The sequence below is a fragment of the Mangifera indica genome, chromosome 2, assembly GCF_011075055.1.
Source record: "Mangifera indica cultivar Alphonso chromosome 2, CATAS_Mindica_2.1, whole genome shotgun sequence".
NCBI lineage: Eukaryota > Viridiplantae > Streptophyta > Magnoliopsida > Sapindales > Anacardiaceae > Mangifera > Mangifera indica.
This window is the reverse complement of record NC_058138.1, coordinates 17,492,980-17,514,087: the sequence shown is the minus strand read 5'-3', so window position 1 is coordinate 17,514,087 and position 21,108 is coordinate 17,492,980. Positions and strand designations below refer to the sequence as shown.

Sequence of the window (21,108 nt, the reverse complement as noted above, 5' to 3'; positions counted from 1 at the left end):
GAGTTTTTATGGTAATTATCTAGTTTCATTTGCCTTTGTACTATCTTATTCTGATTATTTTTAGGATAAAAGGAAACGATAAATATGTAATTACATAATTGGAGACATTTATATCCAAGTACATCGAGTCTAGACATTTAAGGAAGTCTAATGATTATGTCATCTGATTCAAATTGAAGATAATTACAATATTTTTTAATGACATGAGATAAATATGAAATGTAATATTGTAATAACAGATGAAAATGATACGTTGTGGAGATTATGAAAACGATTATAAAAAGTTACTATTCTTTTTTTGTTTTCGAATAGAAAGAATTCTATACTTGTTCTAGATTAACTTGCATGTATATGACTTATATAGTCATGGCATGTTGCTCGTATAGTTAGTCACATTTTTAATGCAACTCTTGTGTATTTTGCTAAGGAAAGTTTAACCACACAATATCATCAAAATTTCTATCATCTAAAGTGTTGTAACAAGTACCTTACAATTAAAAATTATATATTTTATATATATTAAAATTTGTTCCACATAAACATGTTCCAACAAACTATTAGTTCAATAATTTGATGCTATAAGACACATTTACATTTGATGATGAGTAGAACTTTGAGTCAGATTTCTTGTATCAAAGCTAAACATAAAAGCTTGAGAAAAACTATTACTACCGATATTAACAATTATAAATATTTCTTAGGTTTAGGAGATGAGAGTACCATTAAAAAAGCTTTATGAAAAAAAAACTTGTGTATCATACACATACGGTATGTGTCGTTTATTTTGCTTCTACCACTCATATTTAGTGGCTTTACATCTACGATACTTCCAACTTATTTTGTACATTTAAAATCTTTCTCGAACGCCATTGTATTGAATGTGAAATCTCTAACAACAACTTCTTAATTCAAGTGTGATTGTTTACATGTATAATATTACTTCCCTCTTGCTAGGGTTAACTCCAAAACCATCCCATCTTTTGGCAATGAAATCCACTCTGATAGCCTTTTTTGAGACTAGCCACCTTTCTTCGACGTGCACTGCCACTCTCGACGATAAAAAGATAGATGAAATCGGTTGAATCTCATAGGATGAAGACAAATATCAATCACAAGTTTGGGAATCTTTCATCTTTGACCACAATCAGGAGACTTCTTAGTCAGACCTTGTTTGTCGTTAACTACCGAAATGAAACGAGCAACAAAGAAGGGGGTAGATCGAATCAATAATGAACCCATCTTCGATTTTTTCAATCTGTTGATAATTGGACGAAGATGAAGATGCTAATGAATGGTGGAGAGAGCACCAAGAGGGAGAGATGAAGCCAATATTTGCTAGAGCATTGGAAATGCCAACGAATTTCAGTTGTTGGAAGAGATGAAGATAAAAAGAAAATCTTAGGGAGAATAGGTAATTTTTTGAAACTTAACTTTTTGAAAAAAATTGTTGTTTTCTCAAACTAAAAAGGTGAACATGAGATAAATTTTATTTTTAATATTATTTATTAAATATCGTTTTTATACTTATTATTAATAGAAAATTTTAACATAATTTAGGTGATAAAGTAGATGCTTAAGTTTTTGAAAATTAGAGGATATGAGTTGAGATTACACCTAATCTTGGATAGGACTAAGTCTTTTGGCCTTTCTAAAATATTTTTCATATGAACAATATATTAACATTATTTTCGTATTATCAAATTATAAAATTAATTAAATAAAATTATTATTTTAGTTGTTATCTTATTGTTTGTATATTTTTTTCTAATATATAACTTGTTATTTTAATTAAAAAATTAGTATATTTTTGTTTTAAAATTTAATTTTAATAAGTAAGGTGAAAGTAAATTTATTTTTATATTATATATTATTATTGATAAATAAAATAAAATAATATTAATAATAAAAATTGATTATCAAAATACTCTAAGAGAAAAAAAATTGAAAGAAATATCATGATTTACAAAATTTAGGAAAATGGGTCTTCCTTTATTTTTTTTAATAAAGAAATAAAAGAGACGGAGAAATTAAAACATAAATGAAAAAAAGTGGGGGATATTATTAAAAAAAGCAAGTAACACAGAAGAAAAATAATTAAAAACATAATTATAAAAATTAGAAAAATATTTTACTTATTTTTGCGAGAAATAAAAAATTAATCCTTGAAATCCCCTAATATTAATTCGACTTGTGCTTTTGACTAAATATTTCCTCTTCGTTTTCTATGTCGATCGATTCCCCAAATCGATTTTGCTATAACTATAATCAGCTTCTCCTTAGTTGGTCGCCTTAAATTCACCCGTGTGAGACTCTTACTGGCACGTGCTATTCAAGCGGTGGCTTAATCTCTCTGTCCCTCTATACTTCCTCTGTATTTGACTTTTCCAAACCAACTCGTCGATCATCGTTGTCATCGTTTTTGTTGGCGTTACGACCGTACGCCTTCGATCGCTTCTGCTTTTGATTGATTATAGTATCCTCAATTCAGGTTTGTCTTATTCTATTCTTTAATCTACTTGACCTAGGAAGCTAGGGTTTAACTTATTAGATTTTTAATTACCCACAATTAGCGTAGGATCCACTTCCTAATCTCCAACTCTTATCAAATTAACATCAATTGCTTGCTCAATTAATACAATTCGTATCGTTTCTTTCAAATTGAGGTTCATTAATCGTTTGTTTTCTAGTACATGTAGGTATTTGGGCATCTTAGATTTTGTGAATACCGAGAGAGAATGAGTGAATGGTGGAGTGATCCTGTATTGGTGAAAATAGTTGTGATTGACTTTTTCGGTAGTATTATTGTTGAATAGAAGGAGCAGAAGAAGAATATGAATGTACAGGCACATATATCAGCGGGGCAAGTTCCTAATCAAGGGGGACTGCCGCAGCAAAATGGGAACACATTGCCACCTAATCAAATGCAAAATTTAGTTGGTGTTGGTGGTAGTGTAGGTGTTGCTGGGGTTTCTCAGCAGCATAATATGCCAAATGTGGATGCTGACCTGCTCAGAGCTCGGATTCTCATGCGTGAGAAGATGTAAGTAGAATTTCTCAGTTATTGTTATGCTTTTAACTTCGTATACGGACTGGTTGAGTAATTGGATTTTTATATATTTGTTTATTTTTTTCACCTTACTTTTTTCTTTTCTAAAATTTTTGATAAGAATATAGAACAACACTTGTTAGTAGTGAGAAAAATACAAAGATGGTGAACTGGCAGTACACTGGAAAAAAAGTGGAAGTAAAACAAAGCATGAGAAGAAGGAAGAAAATAACATAAACTTAAATTCTATGAGTGCTGCATTATTTCTATGTATGTTATTTCTTTTCCCTATCTCCTCCTTTGTTTCATCCTTAGTTTTGAATAATGTAACTGTTGGTGAAGTTGGGTACTTTAAGTTTGTTTACAAATTTCTCAAACAAAGTTATTGCTTTTACCAATGATAAGGAAAAATAATTTTCATTTGGGTGAAGTTAGAAGCAATTAAACAATATAATTTTAGAAGGAATAGTGTAAATTAAAGAACAGAAACTGTCTTTTTTTTGAAGGTATAGCGAAAATATCATTGTTCCCATGCTGCACATTTGTTTTTTCAGTAGTAACATATTTATATTACCACTTTTTGGTTGCAAATGATTTGTTTGAACATGGATGAATGCTTAAATCATTGCTTGAATCTACAAAACATGTTTACTTTCCCTCATTAAATGAAATCTGATGACTTTTAAACTGCTGTGGTTTGTTGTGATATGTAACCTTCAGCTTGCCTTAGGACTCTCAGGTTTATGCGTGTGCTTCATATTTTTATGTGTGAAGCAGCTCTCTCTATGCGGTATCTTTGTGTTTTTAGATTCAGAATCCGTTGGACTGGGAATGAATGTTGTAAGCAACAAGTAAGGTTAAATATCTCATATGATAATTAGAGAACTTCTCTCAGTGAGCAGGGTCTTCATTTTCTTTATCTTTTGCAATTAGCTTTCTAATGGATCAGGGTATTGGGATGATTTACTTAGAACCCATCATTATTATTAATGTTGAATTTTTTAAAAAGATTATCTTTGTTAAGTAATTACTGGTCTGTAACTATTTGTTGCTATTATGTAGAACTCATATTCTTAACATGTTTTAATCATTTTTTTTGTTCTACATTTGAATTATATGTACGTATACAAAAGGGGAAGATGAAATATTTTGTTTCTTTGTGAATCAATGCTGTTGAACATTTTGTTTTTTATGTTGTTTTCTTGATTGTGGTTTACTAATATTGTATAGATCTATTATCGTCTCCTTCCTGTTCTTTGATTTTTTTCATGGCATCTGGCCCCCAACTGGATTTTCTCCCTGAAGTTCTGTTAAAAGAAAAAAGGGAAGAAAAATTAGAAAATGCTGGTAGGGTTCACCGGTTGTGTGCCTGAGAAATTGATATAGAAATTAATCCATCGCATGATTTCTTTCTACTGCTTACTCTTTTGTTGCCAACAAAATTCACTCTTTGGGTTCTGCTTTATTTTGTTCATGATAAACCAAGAAATTAATTGCTTTGGACAAAAGAATTTCAACTGATTATCTGATCCGTTTAAATTTTATTGGAAGGAGAACATAATACTGCTCTGATAAAAGTTTTTAATTTCAGGTGATTTGTCGCCTCATTAATGCATTATATTATTTAGAAATGATGGTGGATTGTCATATAATTGCCTTATTATTTTATCATCCATTTGAGATACAAGTTTGGAAAAAGTGGTACCACTAATCTTTGTTGCAGTTAATGAACAGAATTTTATTTCACTCTTTCCAGCTTTGCAATTTTAATGAACCACCAGACTCAACCAGTTGATGAAATAACAAAATTGAAGTTTAAAGATTTTTCAAAACGCTTAGAGGAGGGTCTATTTAAAGCTGCTCATACAAAGGTTTTCTCCTTTTCTCTTTCCTTTTTATGAAGGAAAATATTTATCTCAGCAATTAATTTATGAATTTCTTTATATTGTTATGAGAATAAAGAAATGTTTGTTATCAATTCTATTGAAAGTTTGTCAGATTGAAGCAACAAGGTATATCATTTCTAGGATTGTTACCAAGAGCTTATTATTTCTGTATGAAACAAATTAAGTTTTATGTCTTGTTATACATCTGCAATTCATATATAAGAATTGTTTCATTAAGTGACAATAAATGTCTTGTTATACATCTGCAACTCCTATGTAGGAGGAGTATATGAATATGGAGACATTAGAGCCTCGTTTAAGAAGTATCATAAAGGCGAAATCTGCCAATAACAATATTCAACGGCATCAGCAGCTTGTAAATTCTTCCTCTTCCATTGGTACAATGATACCAACACCTGGGATGTCACACAATGTGAATTCATCAATGATGGTTACATCCTCTGTAGAAAGCTCAGTGATTGCTGCTAGTGGGTGTAATACCATAGCACCCACAACTGTCAACACCGGAAACCTGTTGTTAACTGGTGGTTTACAGAGTGGTTCCTTCAATAGATCCGATGGTAATATTTTATTCTTACAACTTCTTTAATAGTACTGATTACTTTTCCTTTTATGCCGGCATTCCATAATTTTGCTTCTGTAGGAACTCTGTCTAATGGATATCAACAATCACCTGCCAAATTTTCCATTGGTTCTGGTGGAAACATGTCATCAATGGGCACCCAGAGGATTCCAAGTCAAATGATTCCTACTCCTGGATTCAATAGTAATAATAACAACAGTAGTAGTAGTGGCAGTAATCCATCATATATGAATTTAGAATCTTCTGATAATGGTGTTGGGTTTTCAACTGTTGAATCTGCAATGGTATCACAGCCACAGCTGCAAAAGCAGCATGTTGGTGGTCAAAACAGCCACATATTGCACGGCCTTGGCAGCCACATAGGTAGTGGTATAAGGTCTGGCTTGCCGCATAAATCTTATGGGTTCTCTAACGGGGCTTCAAATGGTGGGTTAGGGATGATTGGGAACAATTTGCCACTTGTGAATGAACCTCCCACTTCTGAGGGCTATTTAATGACCACCCCTTATGCTAATTCACCCAAATCTTTACAACAGCAATTCGATCAGCAGCGACCGCTAATGCAGGGTAACCTATATCTCTTCGTCTGCATGTTTCCCTTTTTTGTTGAATCAAGTTTATTGCATCTTACTGAACTTTAGAGGCTGAGGTTACTTTTTGCATAAGATGGCATTTTACAACCAACAATTTATGCATCAGGTGACGGATATGGGATGAGCAATGTTGATAACTTTGGGACTGGGAACTTCTATGGTGTAACATCAATTGGAGCAGTTACAAATAATCAGAATTTTAATTCAGTGAGCTTGCATTCACCTATGGCCAAAACTAGCTCTCCTTTGGTCGGTAATCAATCAAATTTACTTGGTGCACCACAAGGTACACACATAAAGCCACCATCGATTGATCAATCAGAGAAAATGGGTTTCCATTCTCCCTCGTCCACCAGAGAAAATCTACTACAGTCCCATCAGCAGCACCAATTTCAGCTACAACCACATCAATTTCAACAGCAGCAACAATATGTTCAACATCAGCACCACCAGAAGCAGCATGGTCAGCAGCAGCAGCATTTGTTAAACAATGATGCATATGGTCATTCTCAGGTGATGTCTGATATAGGCAGTCATGTGAAGCGTGAACCTGGAATGGAACAGCAGAATGAAGTGATGCATTCACAAGCTTCTGAGCCATTCCAGATGTCTGCGCCACAAAACCAATTTCAGATGACTCCTTCTGAAGACCATTCTATGGGTGCTCAACAACTATCTGTTTCTTCTGGTCTGCCTGATGACTGCTTGTTACTGTCTCAAATTTCTCAACCTGTGCAGAAAAATTTGCATCCGCATCAGTCAGTTAAAGAATCTCATAATGGTTCTAACTTCTGTTTTGCAGGATCGCAATCAGAGGCAGCTCTTCAGGGTCAATGGCATTGTCAACCACAGGAAAGGACTCACATGACTGGGAGCATGTCACATGATCAGCATATACGGGAGGATTTTTGCCAGAGGATAGCTGGGCAAGGTGAAGCTCAGTGTAATAATTTATCTTCAGACGGATCTGTTATCGGTCAGCCTGCCAGTTCTAGAAGCATGACAGAGCCCCCGAATTCTAGAGGTAGTAGCTGCAGATCTAGCAATGGAAACCGTGATCGACAGTTTAGATATCAACAGAGATGGCTTTTGTTCTTGTTCCATGCTCGTCGATGTGCTGCTCCTGAAGGGAAGTGTCAGGAAGTTAATTGCATTACTGTTCAAAGATTGTGGAAGCATATGGAGAATTGCAATTCACCTCAATGTCCATACCCTCGTTGCTATCATTCCAGAATTTTGATAAATCATCACAGGCAGTGCAGAGACCCTTGTCCTGTTTGTGTTCCTGTGAATAAGTATGTGCTTCAACAAAAGGAACGTGCTCGTCGTAACTCTGACTCTCAGTTGCTGAGTTCAGTTGGTGGATCTTGTAAATCCTATGATACTGGTGACACTTCAGGTGGAGTGTTTTCTAAAACTTCACCTGTTGTTGAAAGTTCACAAGATATACAGCCTTCTCTAAAACGCATGAAATCCCTTGATCATAAGAGCAATGCTGTATTGACTTCTGCAATTACTGAACCCCAAGTTTCCCAAGATGTTCAACATCAAGATTACCAACCTTGCAAGACTGAAGGTCCTGGAAGTTCTGGACAAGGAAGTCCTCATAGCAGTGATACAAAGGATAATGTGGATGAAATTGGCAACCAAAGGCCTGATGGTGAGCCTATCATATGTGAGGAGCCTACTGCTTTAGTTAAGCAAGAAAATATTAAGGCTGGGAAAGAGAGTGATCTATCTAAGCAAGAAAATGTGACACAGCCTGCTGAAAATGCCGCTGGAACCAAGTCTGGAAAGCCAAAAATAAAGGGGGTATCACTAACCGAATTGTTCACTCCAGAACAAGTTAGAGAGCACATAACAGGCCTCAGGCAGTGGGTTGGTCAGGTATGTCAGATAATCTTCTTAAGGGAATTATTTAACATGGGTGAGAGTTTTATATTGTGAAGATATTCTACTTTGTTTATTGCTGGAAAAATTGTGATTAAATAGATGCTATGGCTTGTTTATTGGAGTAGGATAAGATAAAGTAGTTCACATCAATTTTGTTTTGGATAGGGGAGAAAGATATATTACTTAGCTCAACATGTTCAAATGCTGTCCTTTCATCTTTTGCTATATATTTGCTAATGTTGTTGAATCCTGTACTAGCATTGTGCTAGTTGCATTCTCATTCTATTAGGGGCATGTGCATGTATATTTTAACAGGCCAATATTGTGGTTTAATGTTCCAATCTTTTCTAGATAAGGCATATGCTTTTTTAGTCTTTCTTACAGCAGTTGTCTTAATATGGGTTGATAAGATTGTCCCCCTTTTCAGAGTAAAGCAAAGGCTGAAAAGAATCAAGCAATGGAGCATTCAATGAGTGAGAACTCTTGTCAGCTGTGTGCAGTTGAGAAACTCACTTTTGAACCACCACCTATATATTGCACACCATGTGGTGCTCGCATTAAGCGAAATGCAATGTATTATACCATGGGAGCTGGTGATACACGGCACTCTTTCTGTATTCCATGCTATAATGAGGCTCGTGGAGACACCATCATTGTTGATGGAACTAATGTTCCAAAGACTAGGCTGGAGAAGAAGAAAAATGACGAGGAGACTGAAGAATGGGTAAGTTTTATCTTTGTCATTTTGTGTTTATTCTTTGGGTTTACTTAGTCTTGAACATTTAATCTGATGTATTCTGACTTTTATCATCATGTGCAGTGGGTTCAATGTGACAAGTGTGAAGCTTGGCAACATCAAATTTGTGCTTTATTTAATGGTCGAAGGAATGATGGTGGGCAAGCTGAATACACTTGTCCTAATTGCTACATATCAGAGGTTGAAAGAGGAGAACGCAAGCCTTTACCACAAAGTGCTGTTCTTGGGGCCAAAGATCTGCCAAGAACAATCCTTAGTGACCACATAGAGCAGCGATTGTTTAAAAGACTGAAGACAGAGAGACAAGAAAGGGCAAGGATTCAAGGAAAATCATATGATGAGGTGATTTCTTTTATACTGTAATGTCTGCTGTTTTTCTCAAGTGAAGGTTGATAACATTAGGTTTCTGCTGATTATAGTGGGAATTCTCCTTTGTTTTCTGATCTAAGTGGTGACATGATGATTGAGTCCCATTCCTAATTACCATAGGTTGATTTAGGTGATCCCATTCAGTATTTATGGGATGTTATCTAATGCCTATGAATTGTTGTTAATGATTTTTTACTGTGTGGCTGGTGAACTTCTTTTCTTGGTATCTACATACAGGTGTATCCCTGAAAATGTATATTTTATTAGTCTAATTGTTTTTTGTCTATTAAATTAATTTTTTTATTTGGTTAGACGCTGATTATCAGTATATGCTGAGTGCCATTAATAATTTTCTTCTTTAATTGTTTTCCAGGTTCCTGGGGCTGAAGCACTTGTAATTCGAGTTGTTTCATCTGTTGACAAAAAGTTGGAAGTGAAGCAGCGGTTTCTTGAAATATTTCAGGAAGAAAATTACCCAACAGAATTCCCATATAAGTCCAAGGTACAGACGATATACTCTTGATTAATTCTCTTACTTTGACAAGGTGAGGTAGTGGCCATGATGTGTATTAGCTCTTGATATCAATTAATGATAATTTTTGTCAGGTAATTCTGCTGTTTCAGAAGATCGAAGGAGTAGAAGTATGCCTTTTTGGCATGTATGTTCAAGAATTCGGATCAGAGTGTCAATTTCCAAATCAGCGTCGTGTGTATCTATCATATCTGGACTCTGTGAAGTATTTCAGGCCTGAGATTAAGGCAGTTACTGGAGAAGCTCTCCGTACATTTGTCTACCATGAAATCCTGGTAAGTTTAAAATTGTCATTTATGTCTTTCATAAGAGTGATTGAGTTGATTTATGATATTTAATCAGAATATTCTTTACTAAATTATGTTTCCAGATTGGCTACCTTGAATATTGCAAGTTGCGTGGTTTTACTAGCTGTTATATATGGGCCTGCCCTCCCTTAAAGGGTGAAGATTATATATTATATTGTCATCCAGAAATTCAGAAAACTCCAAAATCTGATAAGCTTCGAGAATGGTGAGCAATAATATTCTGCATTTCATACTGTACTTCATCAGTTATTTCATCCTCTTAGTCTTTGTGTGCTTTCATGCATTACTTCAGGTATTTGTCGATGTTAAGGAAAGCATCCCGTGAAAGCATTGTGGTTGATCTCACTAATTTATATGATCATTTCTTTGCATCCACTGGCGAATGTCGAGCTAAGGTAACTGCAGCTAGACTGCCATATTTTGACGGTGACTACTGGCCTGGTGCTGCAGAAGATCTAATCTATCAGATTCGTCAAGAAGAAGATGGCAAAAAACAGAATAAGAAAGGAATAACCAAAAAAACTATCACAAAAAGGGCTCTTAAAGCGTCTGGTCAAACTGATCTCTCCGGTAACGCGTCGAAGGATCTGCTGCTAATGCATAAAGTAATCTTTAACCTCCAGATATTTAATGACGTGAATTTTTTTTCAAAAGATAGATTATTGATTATGCTTTTTTTTTTTTTTAATTTGCTGCACATTGCAGTTAAAATTTTTTTACCGGGTCAATTTAATTTTTTAATCTGTTTACTTCTTTTTTTTTCCAGCTTGGTGAGACCATTTGCCCGATGAAGGAAGATTTTATCATGGTTCATTTACAGCATGCATGCACTCATTGTTGTATTCTAATGGTATCTGGGAATCGTCATGTATGCAGACAGTGTAAAAATTTTCAGCTTTGTGATAAGTAAGTATCTTCTATAATCATATACATTAATGTTGTGAAAAGTTTTAACTTTATATGGTTTGATAGATGAATTTTTTTTCATTGGGGTATTTCAACATGTTTTACCAACCGCAAGGAAGATGGTAAATGGCAGTTTGTTTAATCCAATGCGGAACTTCTAGAATAACTAGCTTGTCTAGATAAAGGAAAATGTCACTTTCAATAATTATACAAGCTTCTCAGCATAAAAACTAAAAGAAAAGCAAACAATTCTTTCAGGAAAAAATACATCATCATAGTATGAGCTCTAATATGAATGACAGAGATAAGTTCAGAGTGGACATCTTGTCTTAGCTGTCTAAACCATGTGGTGTCTTTTGAGGAAGATTAGGGAATATGTGTGTGATTGTGGAGATTCGGTTGTCAGCATTTTTTCTTGAGCAATTACTGCAAGGCATTGAGTTTTAAAGTAGTAAATTTTGATGGAGATGTAAATGTGGGAAAGGATTATGTTTAATTGTTTCAGGTTTATTGTCCAGCTAAAATGTTTGTAAAGCCTGACAATCATCTCACCTCCAAATATTACTGTGGAGATTTGTGCAAGAAATACTACTTTAGCAGCTCTTATGCTGGGTGTAGAGTTTCCCTGTCAAGAATGGGAACTTGTGATGTTATACTTGTCCCTTTTCTCTTCTTTGGGGTCTTTTTTAGTTTTGGGTTGCCTCTGTCAAATATAGCTGAGTTTTCATGAACTTTTGTTGATTGGTAGAGTATAACTCCTGCTTATTCCTTGGAAATTATGATATTTATGCTGTTCACCTTAACAGATGCTTTGAAGCTGAAAAGAAACGTGAAGAAAGAGAGAGACATCCTGTCAATTGCGGGGGAGTACACCCACTTGAGGAAGTAAGTACTCAAATATATGAACCACCAATTCGAGTCTCTATTGTAACTGGTTTTTTAAACTAAAATTGGAATCTTGAAATCCTTTAGGTTCCCATTTCTGATATACCTGTTGAAACAAAAGATAAAGATGAGATTCTCGAGAGTGAATTCTTTGATACCAGACAGGCATTTTTGAGTCTTTGCCAAGGAAATCACTATCAGTATGATACCTTGAGGCGGGCAAAACACTCATCAATGATGGTTCTTTATCATCTTCATAATCCAACTGCACCTGCATTTGTAACAACATGCAATATATGCCATCTTGATATAGAAACTGGTCAAGGTTGGCGCTGTGAAGTTTGCCCAGATTATGATGTATGCAATGCTTGCTATCAGAAAGATGGGGGTATTGATCATCCTCATAAATTGACAAATCATCCATCAACTGCTGATCGTGATGCACAAAATAAAGAAGCTAGACAAATACGGGTCTTGCAGGTGCTGTATTCTGGTTATTTATCCAAAGTGGCTTCCATCTTTGCATTAGTATATATTTTTATCTAACACAACTCTTCATTTGCTCTTTACAAATATGCAAAACATATTATTGAGAACGATTTCTCAAGCATGAACATACAGTTTAGAAACTTGGGTTTGTTTCTATGTTGATTCTAACATAATTGGTGTTTCTCATTGCAGCTTAGAAAAATGCTTGATCTACTGGTGCATGCATCACAATGTCGTTCTCCGCATTGCCAATACCCTAATTGCCGTAAGGTGAAGGGGCTTTTCCGACATGGTATACAATGTAGAGTTCGTGCATCTGGAGGTTGTGTACTTTGCAAAAAAATGTGGTATCTACTGCAACTTCATGCTCGAGCATGCAAAGAATCTGAATGCCACGTACCACGATGCAGGTTTATACATAACTTTTTTTATCTTAATCAGGAAGTATAGAAAATGTTATAGTAAATTATTATTAAAGATGTCTGTTAATTTATTCAGAGATCTTAAAGAACATTTGAGGAGGCTACAGCAGCAGTCTGATTCTCGGCGTAGGGCTGCTGTGATGGAGATGATGAGGCAAAGAGCTGCTGAGGTTGCTGGCAACGCTGGATAACCAAGTATGTACATGTAAATATTGTGTTTTTGGTAAGAAAGTGCCAGATAGCGAGGGGAGGTGGAGAGTTGTGTTTTTGGGGCCATGATGGTGCTGTGTAGGAAGCAGCCATGAAAAAAATGGCCGAAGTAGATGATGAGAAGGGTATACACATGTAAAACATTCTGACGGAATGGGTTAATGATACAAGCATCAGTTGGGGAAGAAGGAGAGCAACCCTTTGATCCATACTCCACGACCAGACCTGCCCTCTTGGTTAACACCAACCACTAACCAAAGACATCAGAGTACTACGACTACCACTGATTTGTCTTGCTGATTTATGTTGGTCGGTGGCCAAATTTGGTGATTCTTTGATTTTTATCTTATTGTATTGTCCAAGTCCAATGCCATTTATTATTGGATGGCTTGGCCAGTGTACTATAATTGTTCTAATCCCGTGTTCTTTAAATGTTTTCTTACAGAAGAAATATGGGAGGTGGTCAGTTTCAAATCCTCTTTTTCCTCGTCTTTTTTGTTTTTTTAATTTATTTATAGACAAATGACGCAGCCCCTCATTTTGTAGAATGTCTTTCTGTTAAAAAAAAAAAGGATGGAAAAAATAAGTGCCATCTTAGGACTGCAGCAAATTCATTTTATTGATGCCCTCATGTTAATGTTTATGTAGTCTCTTGAATGTTACGTTAGTAAAATTTATATTATTCTTCATCATTCTTCTCTTATTTTCTTCGTAATCAGAATGAGCACGTCGACATCCTCCTTATCTTTCTTCGGAACATTCTTTATCAAAGACGAATAAGTGGGATTGAATCCTCTACGTGTCGTCTCTCTGAACTCTTGTTTGATTGGTGGACTTACAATCTGAACCGTAAATCCTATTCTGTGGTGTGTATTTTTCCCTTGTAATTTTTGAAACACCGCAACTTCTAAATTTATCCACCCATCAAAAACTCCTTTCTTCCGACTATTCTTCTCAAAATGATGCGTGCAAGTACAGTATAATAATTTCAACAAATTAAGCCAACTGGTATTTCATGTTAAACCAGTCCTGAAAATCAGGCTACGGTACCAGCAACAGCAGCAGTATCAGCATCAGCATGCCTGCAGTTGCCACCACTGTAACCCCAACTCCTAAACTAAGCAATTCCTGTTATTTCCACGGCAGCCCACGATGGGATTCTTCTTGTCGTGCCCATATCTTCGTCCCCAAAGCATCTGCAGGAAATTCTGGGAAAGGCAACAAAGGTAGCAAAAACAAGAAAACTAACACTGCCACTCCACCTGATGCTATTACAGAAAATAATAAATTGACGATACAACCATCACAACAACAACAACAACAACAACAGCAAGTGTCCATAAGTTTGGATGATGTTAACCCAGTGGGGTTGGGAAGGAAGTCTCGGCAGATATTTGATGAAGTGTGGAGGAAGTTCTCTGGGTTGGGACAGATTTCCAGGACTACACGAGCTGATGACATGGAGGCTTTGGATGCTCTCTTGATACGAGAAGGCCCCATGTGTGAGTTCACTACTCCTGGCGCTCAGAATACTACTGTTCTTGTGGTTGGTGCCACCAGTCGTATTGGCAGGATCGTTGTGAGGAAGCTCATGCTCAGAGGTTATACTGTCAAGGTTGGTTTTGTCATTTATTTATTTAAATTATAATATCATTTATTAATTAGTTGTTTTTAGGCTTTGGTGAGGGAAGCAGATGAGGAAGTGGTGGACATGCTTCCCAGGTCAGTGGAGATTGTAATTGGAGATGTTGGGGATGCTTCTAGTCTTATTGCTGCTGTGGAGAATTGCAACAAAATTATTTATTGTGCCACTGCTCGTTCTACCATTACAGCTGATCTTTACAGAGTTGATCACCAAGGGGTTTTCAACCTTACTAAAGCATTTCAGGTCAATTACTGTCAATGTTGATGTTACGATGTAGTATTGTGAAATCATATATAATCCTGATTATCCTCTCCCAAACTGCAGGACTACAATCATAAATTAGCACAACTACGGGCAGGAAAGAGCAGCAAAAGCAAGCTTCTGCTTGCGAAGTTCAAATCTGAAGATTCATTGACTGGCTGGGAAGTTCATCACGGAACTTACTTCCAGGATGTGGTTGCTTTTAAGTATGATGCAGGAATGGATGCTAAATTTGAGTTCACTGAAGATGGTCAGGCTGTTTTTTCAGGTATTCTTGATGGGCTTTGTTAAGATGCTTGATTCATGTGCTGTTTGGACAAGTCAAACACAAGTCCAAATAAATTTTGAAACTTGTTTCTAAAAATTTTTTCCCAGCTTAACTTAAGATGTCTTCAACCGTAGGATTTGTTTTCACCAGAGGAGGGTATGTTGAGCTGTCAAGGAAACTTTCACTTCCTCTGGGTAGCACTCTTGACAGGTACAATTGTTTGAATTATTAATGACCCCCAGAAGTTTACTAGTCTCTTTTTTCAGGCCGAATTTCATTCTTCTTTAGTTAAAGCTATTCATTGTGCCCTTTTAAAATGATTTTCATACCTCCTTGATTAAATATTGCTGGATGCTTGCATTATTATTGGCATTCCATATTCACTTGAGGCTCTTGTTGCACTTTTTGTTTCCCCCATTGCAAATGCTTAATATGCTTCCATAATAATATTTCCCCCTGTTAGGTATGAGGGTCTAGTTCTCTCTGTGGGTGGGAATGGAAGATCTTATGTTTTAATTCTTGAAGCCGGTCCTTCAGCAGATACAACACAAAGCAAATTGTATTTTGCAAGATTTAGCACAAAAGTAGGATTTTGTAGGGTAAGGATCCCTTATTTCTTTGTGAACAATGGTTGCATCTGATAACTGTGTTCAAAATTTTTCTTTGCTAACATTTGTGAAAAGTCCACACAATTGTATCAATGTTTCTGCTTATTGGTCAATTGCAGGTCAGAGTGCCATTTTCATCCTTTCGCCCTGTGAAACCAGATGATCCTCCATTGGATCCATTCCTTGTACATACAATTACTGTACGATTTGAGCCCAGAAGACAGGTTTGTCCTTAATAAATTTTCATGGAAATAAATGTGATGATCTCATGTCTCCATCTACTTGTTTCCGGATTTCTTAAAACATATTGAAAGCCTACTTGCATGACTTTCTTTGTAATGGGAATGAGTTCATGTTACTTTTACTACCTCTTTATTCATTATATAACATACAATGTAGTTGCAGTATTTACATTTCTATTGAGTCGAGTTCTCCAAGTCTGTAATAAATGACCAACCTTTACAGCTTCGTTCCCCTCTTAGAACATAACAGGAGTATTAAACTTGATCAGTTCACCTCATAAGCATGCTGTTGATCTCACTAATACAAGATTGGTAGATGGCAATGATTGCTGTACAGGAAGTGAGCTTTTTGAATTTATGAAAATGACAAGTGTTTTTTTTTTTTTGGTGGCAGGCCACCAATAGAATGAATGAAATTAGTAATTGCTACAGAAAATTTGTGTATTGTTTGTTGCATTCTCGTTGGGCTGTTGACACTTGTAAGAGGCTTATGTGGGGACAAAAGGAGACATAATTTTATTTATCATAATTGGTGATGTAAAATGTATTCTGAAAACTGCAGGAGAAGGACTTCTTATTATGTGTGCAATCAAATACCTTTTGATGGAACACCTATTAAGTTTTAGCTTTGCTGATTTAATTTGTTATCCCTGCTGCAGAGACCCGTTGAAGGGCGGCCCTCTGGTGCAAGTCAAGACCTTCGAAGCTTTAAGCTTATACTGGAGTATATAAAGGCCTTGCCTGTAAGCTTTTTAATGTGTATTCTGAACAAATTTCAGTTTGGTTGTAGAATTTTCTTGTATAATTTATGATGCATCACCTGCCAATATTGTTACAAAAATAAATGTGCCGCAACTTTTTTCCCTTCTTTTAAACAAATTTCTGATAGAAGGATCAATCACGTGGTTGTGCGGTCCTTAAACCTTTACAGTTTGTATGCAGCATAGCATTCCAGCTCCATGGCTCAACTTTTATGATCCATTCTACCATCTAAGTCTCTCATTAGCTTTCTTAAATTTTTACCCCTTCTTCTTGTGACAGACATGGCTATTATAATTTTGATTCTTGTTACGGATGTCTTTGTTGTCAACTCACTGGAACATTGAGCATAGTATTCTTCATTTTTTGCTTTTGGAATAACTGGTTTCTGTGGCCTGGATTGCACTTCAAACTTCTGTTGTTAACTCAGTAATTTACAGAATAAATGTTCTAAGGTTGCAAGTGTTTGGTACTATGTCAATTAACACATGCAAAGCTGATTCTGGAGGTTTTCTGTTGGAAAATGTGTTTGCATGGTATACTGTAAATGAATTTAAAATGTTTTCAGTACTGAAAAATGGGATGCTTAGGCCCAAGGAATTGTGTGACTATTGCAATTTAAGTATAGAGACTGCACATTTTATATAGGTCCTCAGCCTTTGACAATATTGTGCTGATGACTGCAGACTGGGCAAGAAACAGACTTTGTTTTAGTTTCTTGTACAGGATTAGGAGTAGAACCAAGTAGACGAGAGCAGGTTCTCAAAGCCAAAAGGGTAAGTGGCTTCTCTGCTTTTGTTCCTTTGAACATGTGAAAAGTTACTTTTTAAATTTTCATTGTTATGTATTATTGATGTTCTTGAATTTTCTCTAGGCTGGGGAAGATTCATTGAGAAGATCAGGTCTTGGCTATACAATCATTCGCCCTGGTCCCCTGCAGGTAAAATATGAGAAGCTACTGTTCTTAAGTATGAAGTCTTGCATACATGTCTGTATTTGTGCATGCTTCACAAATTTGACCCACCTTGTGGAATTGCATATTAAAATTCAATCTCAATGACAATTGATGCATAATGAAAACAAGTGTAGTGACTGTGAAGAAACCAGGTTCCAACACAAGAATTAATTCTGTAATAGACCCCCCTCGCATGTAAGAAGAAGCAAGTCTGAATTTAGATGAAATAGAATATGAAAGCCAAATACAAATTCATGCAGTGGACATAAAAATGTCAGCTAGTGACCTGCAAGGGATTCAAGACCTTTATTTAAATTCCATCTTAAGAAACCATTTATCCCAAAAGTCACACCAACGGTGAGTACCTTAAAATCAGATAATATACTTTGGTGCTGCATTACCTCTGTTCTTCAGAATGCAGCACAGAATCTGCAAAATTATTTTTCCAATAGGAGCCTTAATTGTGGTTGCAGCTCCATGAACTCGCACATGGATGAACCATGTGGCACTTTGTATTATTACAGTGAATAAAAACTTGAACCTTTCCAGACTACCGGTTGGCCTCTAAAAGACCTAGAATTGCTGTTTTCAAATAGCTGATCTTTTCAGAAACTAGTCAGTTTTATTAGTGAATTCATGCTTTGCATTCCTGCAAATCATATATGTTTGACTTTTCTTTACTTATATCTAGGCTCTTTTAACTTAGTGCACAGAAAGCACTTATGGTTTTCACAAGCAAATCATTGTTTGTAATATTTGTATGAAAGCGAAAAGTGATAAGATACTCTTGAGTTGCAAACCTTACTTTTTGGTTTCTTATTACTAAACTTCTGCAGCCATCATCGTCATTTTGAAGAAGTAAAAACAAAGAAAGTTAGAGAAGACGCTTTCCTTCTATTACTTTAGCTAAAACTAGAAAGTTTATATTTTTCTTTATAAATTTCCTGAAGCAAAGAATTAAAAAAGCCTTCAAATACCGTCTGGGAGCTGATTACTCATTTGCTTAAAGGGCACATTAGATATAATGAAAGATCAATCCTTGCAGGAGGAACCTGGTGGGCAGCGTGCTCTCATATTTGATCAAGGAAACAGGATCACTCAGGTGATAACAACTTTCACTTCCAACTGTATGTATAATATTACATGAATGAAATCCAATCTTATCATTTGTTGTCTCTCCATTCAGGGCATTGGCTGTGCCGATGTGGCTGATATATGTGTGAAGGCCTTGCACGACTCAACGGCAAGAAATAAGAGCTTTGATGTTAGTCATGTTCTTTTTGTTTTTTTCTAGTTTTAAGTGGGTATGAACTAAATGTTCTTTAATCATGTCTAGGTATGTTATGAATACGTTGCCGAACAAGGGAGAGAATTATATGAGCTGGTAAATCACCAATCAGTTACTTTTTCTACATTCATACAATTTTCCCTTTTGGCTTGTGAATTTCAACTGATTGTTTGTTTTGTAAATATCTCCGTAGGTTGCACATTTGCCCGACAAAGCAAACAATTATTTGACACCTGCACTATCTGTGCTAGAGAAAAATACTTGATCCTCAAATTAATTATCTGTTACCTGTTCCTCAGCCGATGGTATATTGTAAAGCTTCCAACAGAGCATATCGTTCTAATGTTTTTTTAATTCTTGTTGCTTTCTTTCTGTTTCTTATAGTTGATTTTTTTATTTCTACAATGTAAGTGCATTTGCCAAAGGGAAATATGTATGTGTCTTGAATTAAAGTGATTTAAAGGAAAGAACTTGTGCACTGTCTCATTATATGTTGCAGTAATTTCTAGCATATTCACTCAAATTAACACCCTGTGCCGCCTTGCCAAATGGGGTTTTGATTTATCTCCTGCTGGCCTAAAATAACGAGTATGAAACCAGGTTTTACCGATTCGACATTGGGTTCAGGGCGAAAATATTCTAGTTTAAATGCTTAAATCCACTATTCAAGTTTTGCTAGCCGCACAATTATTACACCAGTTAAGAGTTTAATCCACTGTAAGTCAATACTGACATAGACGTGCCCGATTGCACCTTGTGAGCCATGAAGTTTGACACGTGGATAAGAGAAAAGACAGTGGATAACGTAGTCATTAGCAAGGCGTTTTGGCTAAAAGATAAGGGAAAATGGAAGAGAGGGCCAGAGGCAGGGGGGGCATTAGTGTTGAATTTGGTTGAAAATGAAGGTATAATGAAACTCAACTGATCCTTGGGAAAGTAGATAACAACCCATCATAATGCTACTTCACGCTTCAGCTCCGATTCTTTTTAACAGAATCTCAAGGAATCTTGCATGTGTCTGTGTCAGCAACAATAGTGGAAAACATCTTGCAACTACAGCTACAGGCTTGTTAGCAGCTGCTGTTGTGATAACCTCAGGTGCCACTGAAGAAGCGGAAACGCTGTCCAATATACCCCAGGAACTATCCGGCGAGTGCGCGGGGGCGAAGGATTGCACAAAGCCTAGAATCCAACGACCCAAATCGAGGAAAGCCGAGTCCTGCACTATTAAATGTGTCACCACTTGCATCAGGGGAGGTGAAGGTTCTCCTGGTGAAGGCCCTTTTAATGTCAGAAGGTAGTTTTTTTCATTTTATAACAAATTTCTTCCTACACAACTAATCCCAAATCAACTATTGTCCGCCGGTTGTCATCAAAATATCCTGAATTGTTCTGATGGGTTTTACATTGAACAATGTCCATTCTTTCTTTGTAAATATTATATCTTTTACATTATAGATGCATCTGGCTTTGCTAAACATTGAGAAATAGACTGAAAATCAATTGAATTCGTTATAACGTCTTATTTCAAAGGAAAAAAAATTATATTCTCTGTGCCTTTTGCAGACCTTTGGTTGTTTTCAAGGAAGGGTTTCGAAGCCGTCGATATTGGTAAACATGTTCTTCAGATACTATAACTTTCCAGTTAAATTTTGGGTTTCTTAATAGCTTTTAACCAGAAGAAAGCATAGGATTAGGAATCAACAGAAAATTATACCAGTTCCTTCTTAATGTACATGTGATATTTCTGCAAAAGTTAAAGTTGGATCTAGCTTCACTTAAGCTATACAAACTTAAGGAGGAATTACTGAACTATTGTAGCTTAAGCCTGGATAAGGAAGACATGTTTTACAGAAGTTGTCTTATCAATTACATTTGTTGTTGTGCAGTTTGGTGGAATGTTCAGATATATGTAATTTGATTGGAGATGGAGATGATGGTCCTTGAATTGTGTATGAATTCTTCATTGACAAAAAGTGAAATTTATTGTTCTAAGTTTTCCTTGCAAAGAAGGAAAGCTTCTTTTTCAGTATCAGATTCAAAGGGTGTAATGCCGAGCAAATCTCATTTCAATTTTTCTTGAAGTATATTGTAGCTTGTAAAAGATCCTTGGGCATATGTATGAATATATACACTTTTTGTACTGCTTGTCTCTCTATTGAAGAAAGTTCAATTTCTTGTA

General features: G+C 35.8%; 3 protein-coding genes across 8 annotated transcripts; all 3 read left to right on the top strand.

Moving 5' to 3' along the window:
• Positions 1-2,166: 2,166 nt before the first annotated feature.
• On the top strand, positions 2,167-13,592 carry LOC123208444 (histone acetyltransferase HAC1-like). 5 transcript variants are annotated; one of them, XM_044625982.1, is made up of 18 exons: positions 2,167-2,488; positions 2,697-3,040; positions 4,803-4,917; positions 5,213-5,513; positions 5,597-6,103; positions 6,236-6,790; positions 6,932-8,016; positions 8,450-8,746; positions 8,843-9,121; positions 9,522-9,650; positions 9,755-9,955; positions 10,051-10,193; positions 10,281-10,593; positions 10,755-10,894; positions 11,701-11,779; positions 11,867-12,259; positions 12,461-12,678; positions 12,767-13,592. In XM_044625982.1, the coding sequence occupies exons 2-18, from the start codon at positions 2,832-2,834 to the stop codon at positions 12,879-12,881; spliced, it is 5,079 nt and encodes a 1,692-aa protein (XP_044481917.1). In that variant the 5' UTR covers positions 2,167-2,488; positions 2,697-2,831; the 3' UTR covers positions 12,882-13,592. The 5 variants fall into 5 exon arrangements, 4 of the variants coding, with proteins under 4 accessions (XP_044481917.1, XP_044481914.1, XP_044481915.1 ...); XR_006500793.1 differs by having other exon boundaries at positions 6,236-8,016; positions 12,767-13,226; positions 13,346-13,592; XM_044625981.1 differs by having other exon boundaries at positions 2,168-2,488; positions 6,236-6,817.
• Positions 13,593-13,784: 192 nt separating this feature from the next.
• LOC123208445 (protein HIGH CHLOROPHYLL FLUORESCENCE PHENOTYPE 173, chloroplastic) lies at positions 13,785-19,412 on the top strand. The gene is made up of 13 exons (XM_044625983.1): positions 13,785-14,515; positions 14,576-14,788; positions 14,870-15,074; positions 15,209-15,284; positions 15,538-15,673; positions 15,802-15,906; positions 16,584-16,667; positions 17,370-17,459; positions 17,558-17,623; positions 18,684-18,740; positions 18,825-18,902; positions 18,975-19,022; positions 19,120-19,412. The coding sequence occupies exons 1-13, from the start codon at positions 13,979-13,981 to the stop codon at positions 19,189-19,191; spliced, it is 1,767 nt and encodes a 588-aa protein (XP_044481918.1). The 5' UTR covers positions 13,785-13,978; the 3' UTR covers positions 19,192-19,412.
• Positions 19,413-19,748: 336 nt separating this feature from the next.
• Positions 19,749-21,108, top strand: LOC123208447. Of its 2 annotated transcripts, XM_044625985.1 has the most exons (3): positions 19,752-20,223; positions 20,493-20,537; positions 20,816-21,108. In XM_044625985.1, the coding sequence occupies exons 1-3, from the start codon at positions 19,883-19,885 to the stop codon at positions 20,871-20,873; spliced, it is 444 nt and encodes a 147-aa protein (XP_044481920.1). In that variant the 5' UTR covers positions 19,752-19,882; the 3' UTR covers positions 20,874-21,108. The 2 variants fall into 2 exon arrangements, with proteins under 2 accessions (XP_044481921.1, XP_044481920.1); XM_044625986.1 differs by lacking the exon at positions 20,493-20,537 and having other exon boundaries at positions 19,749-20,223.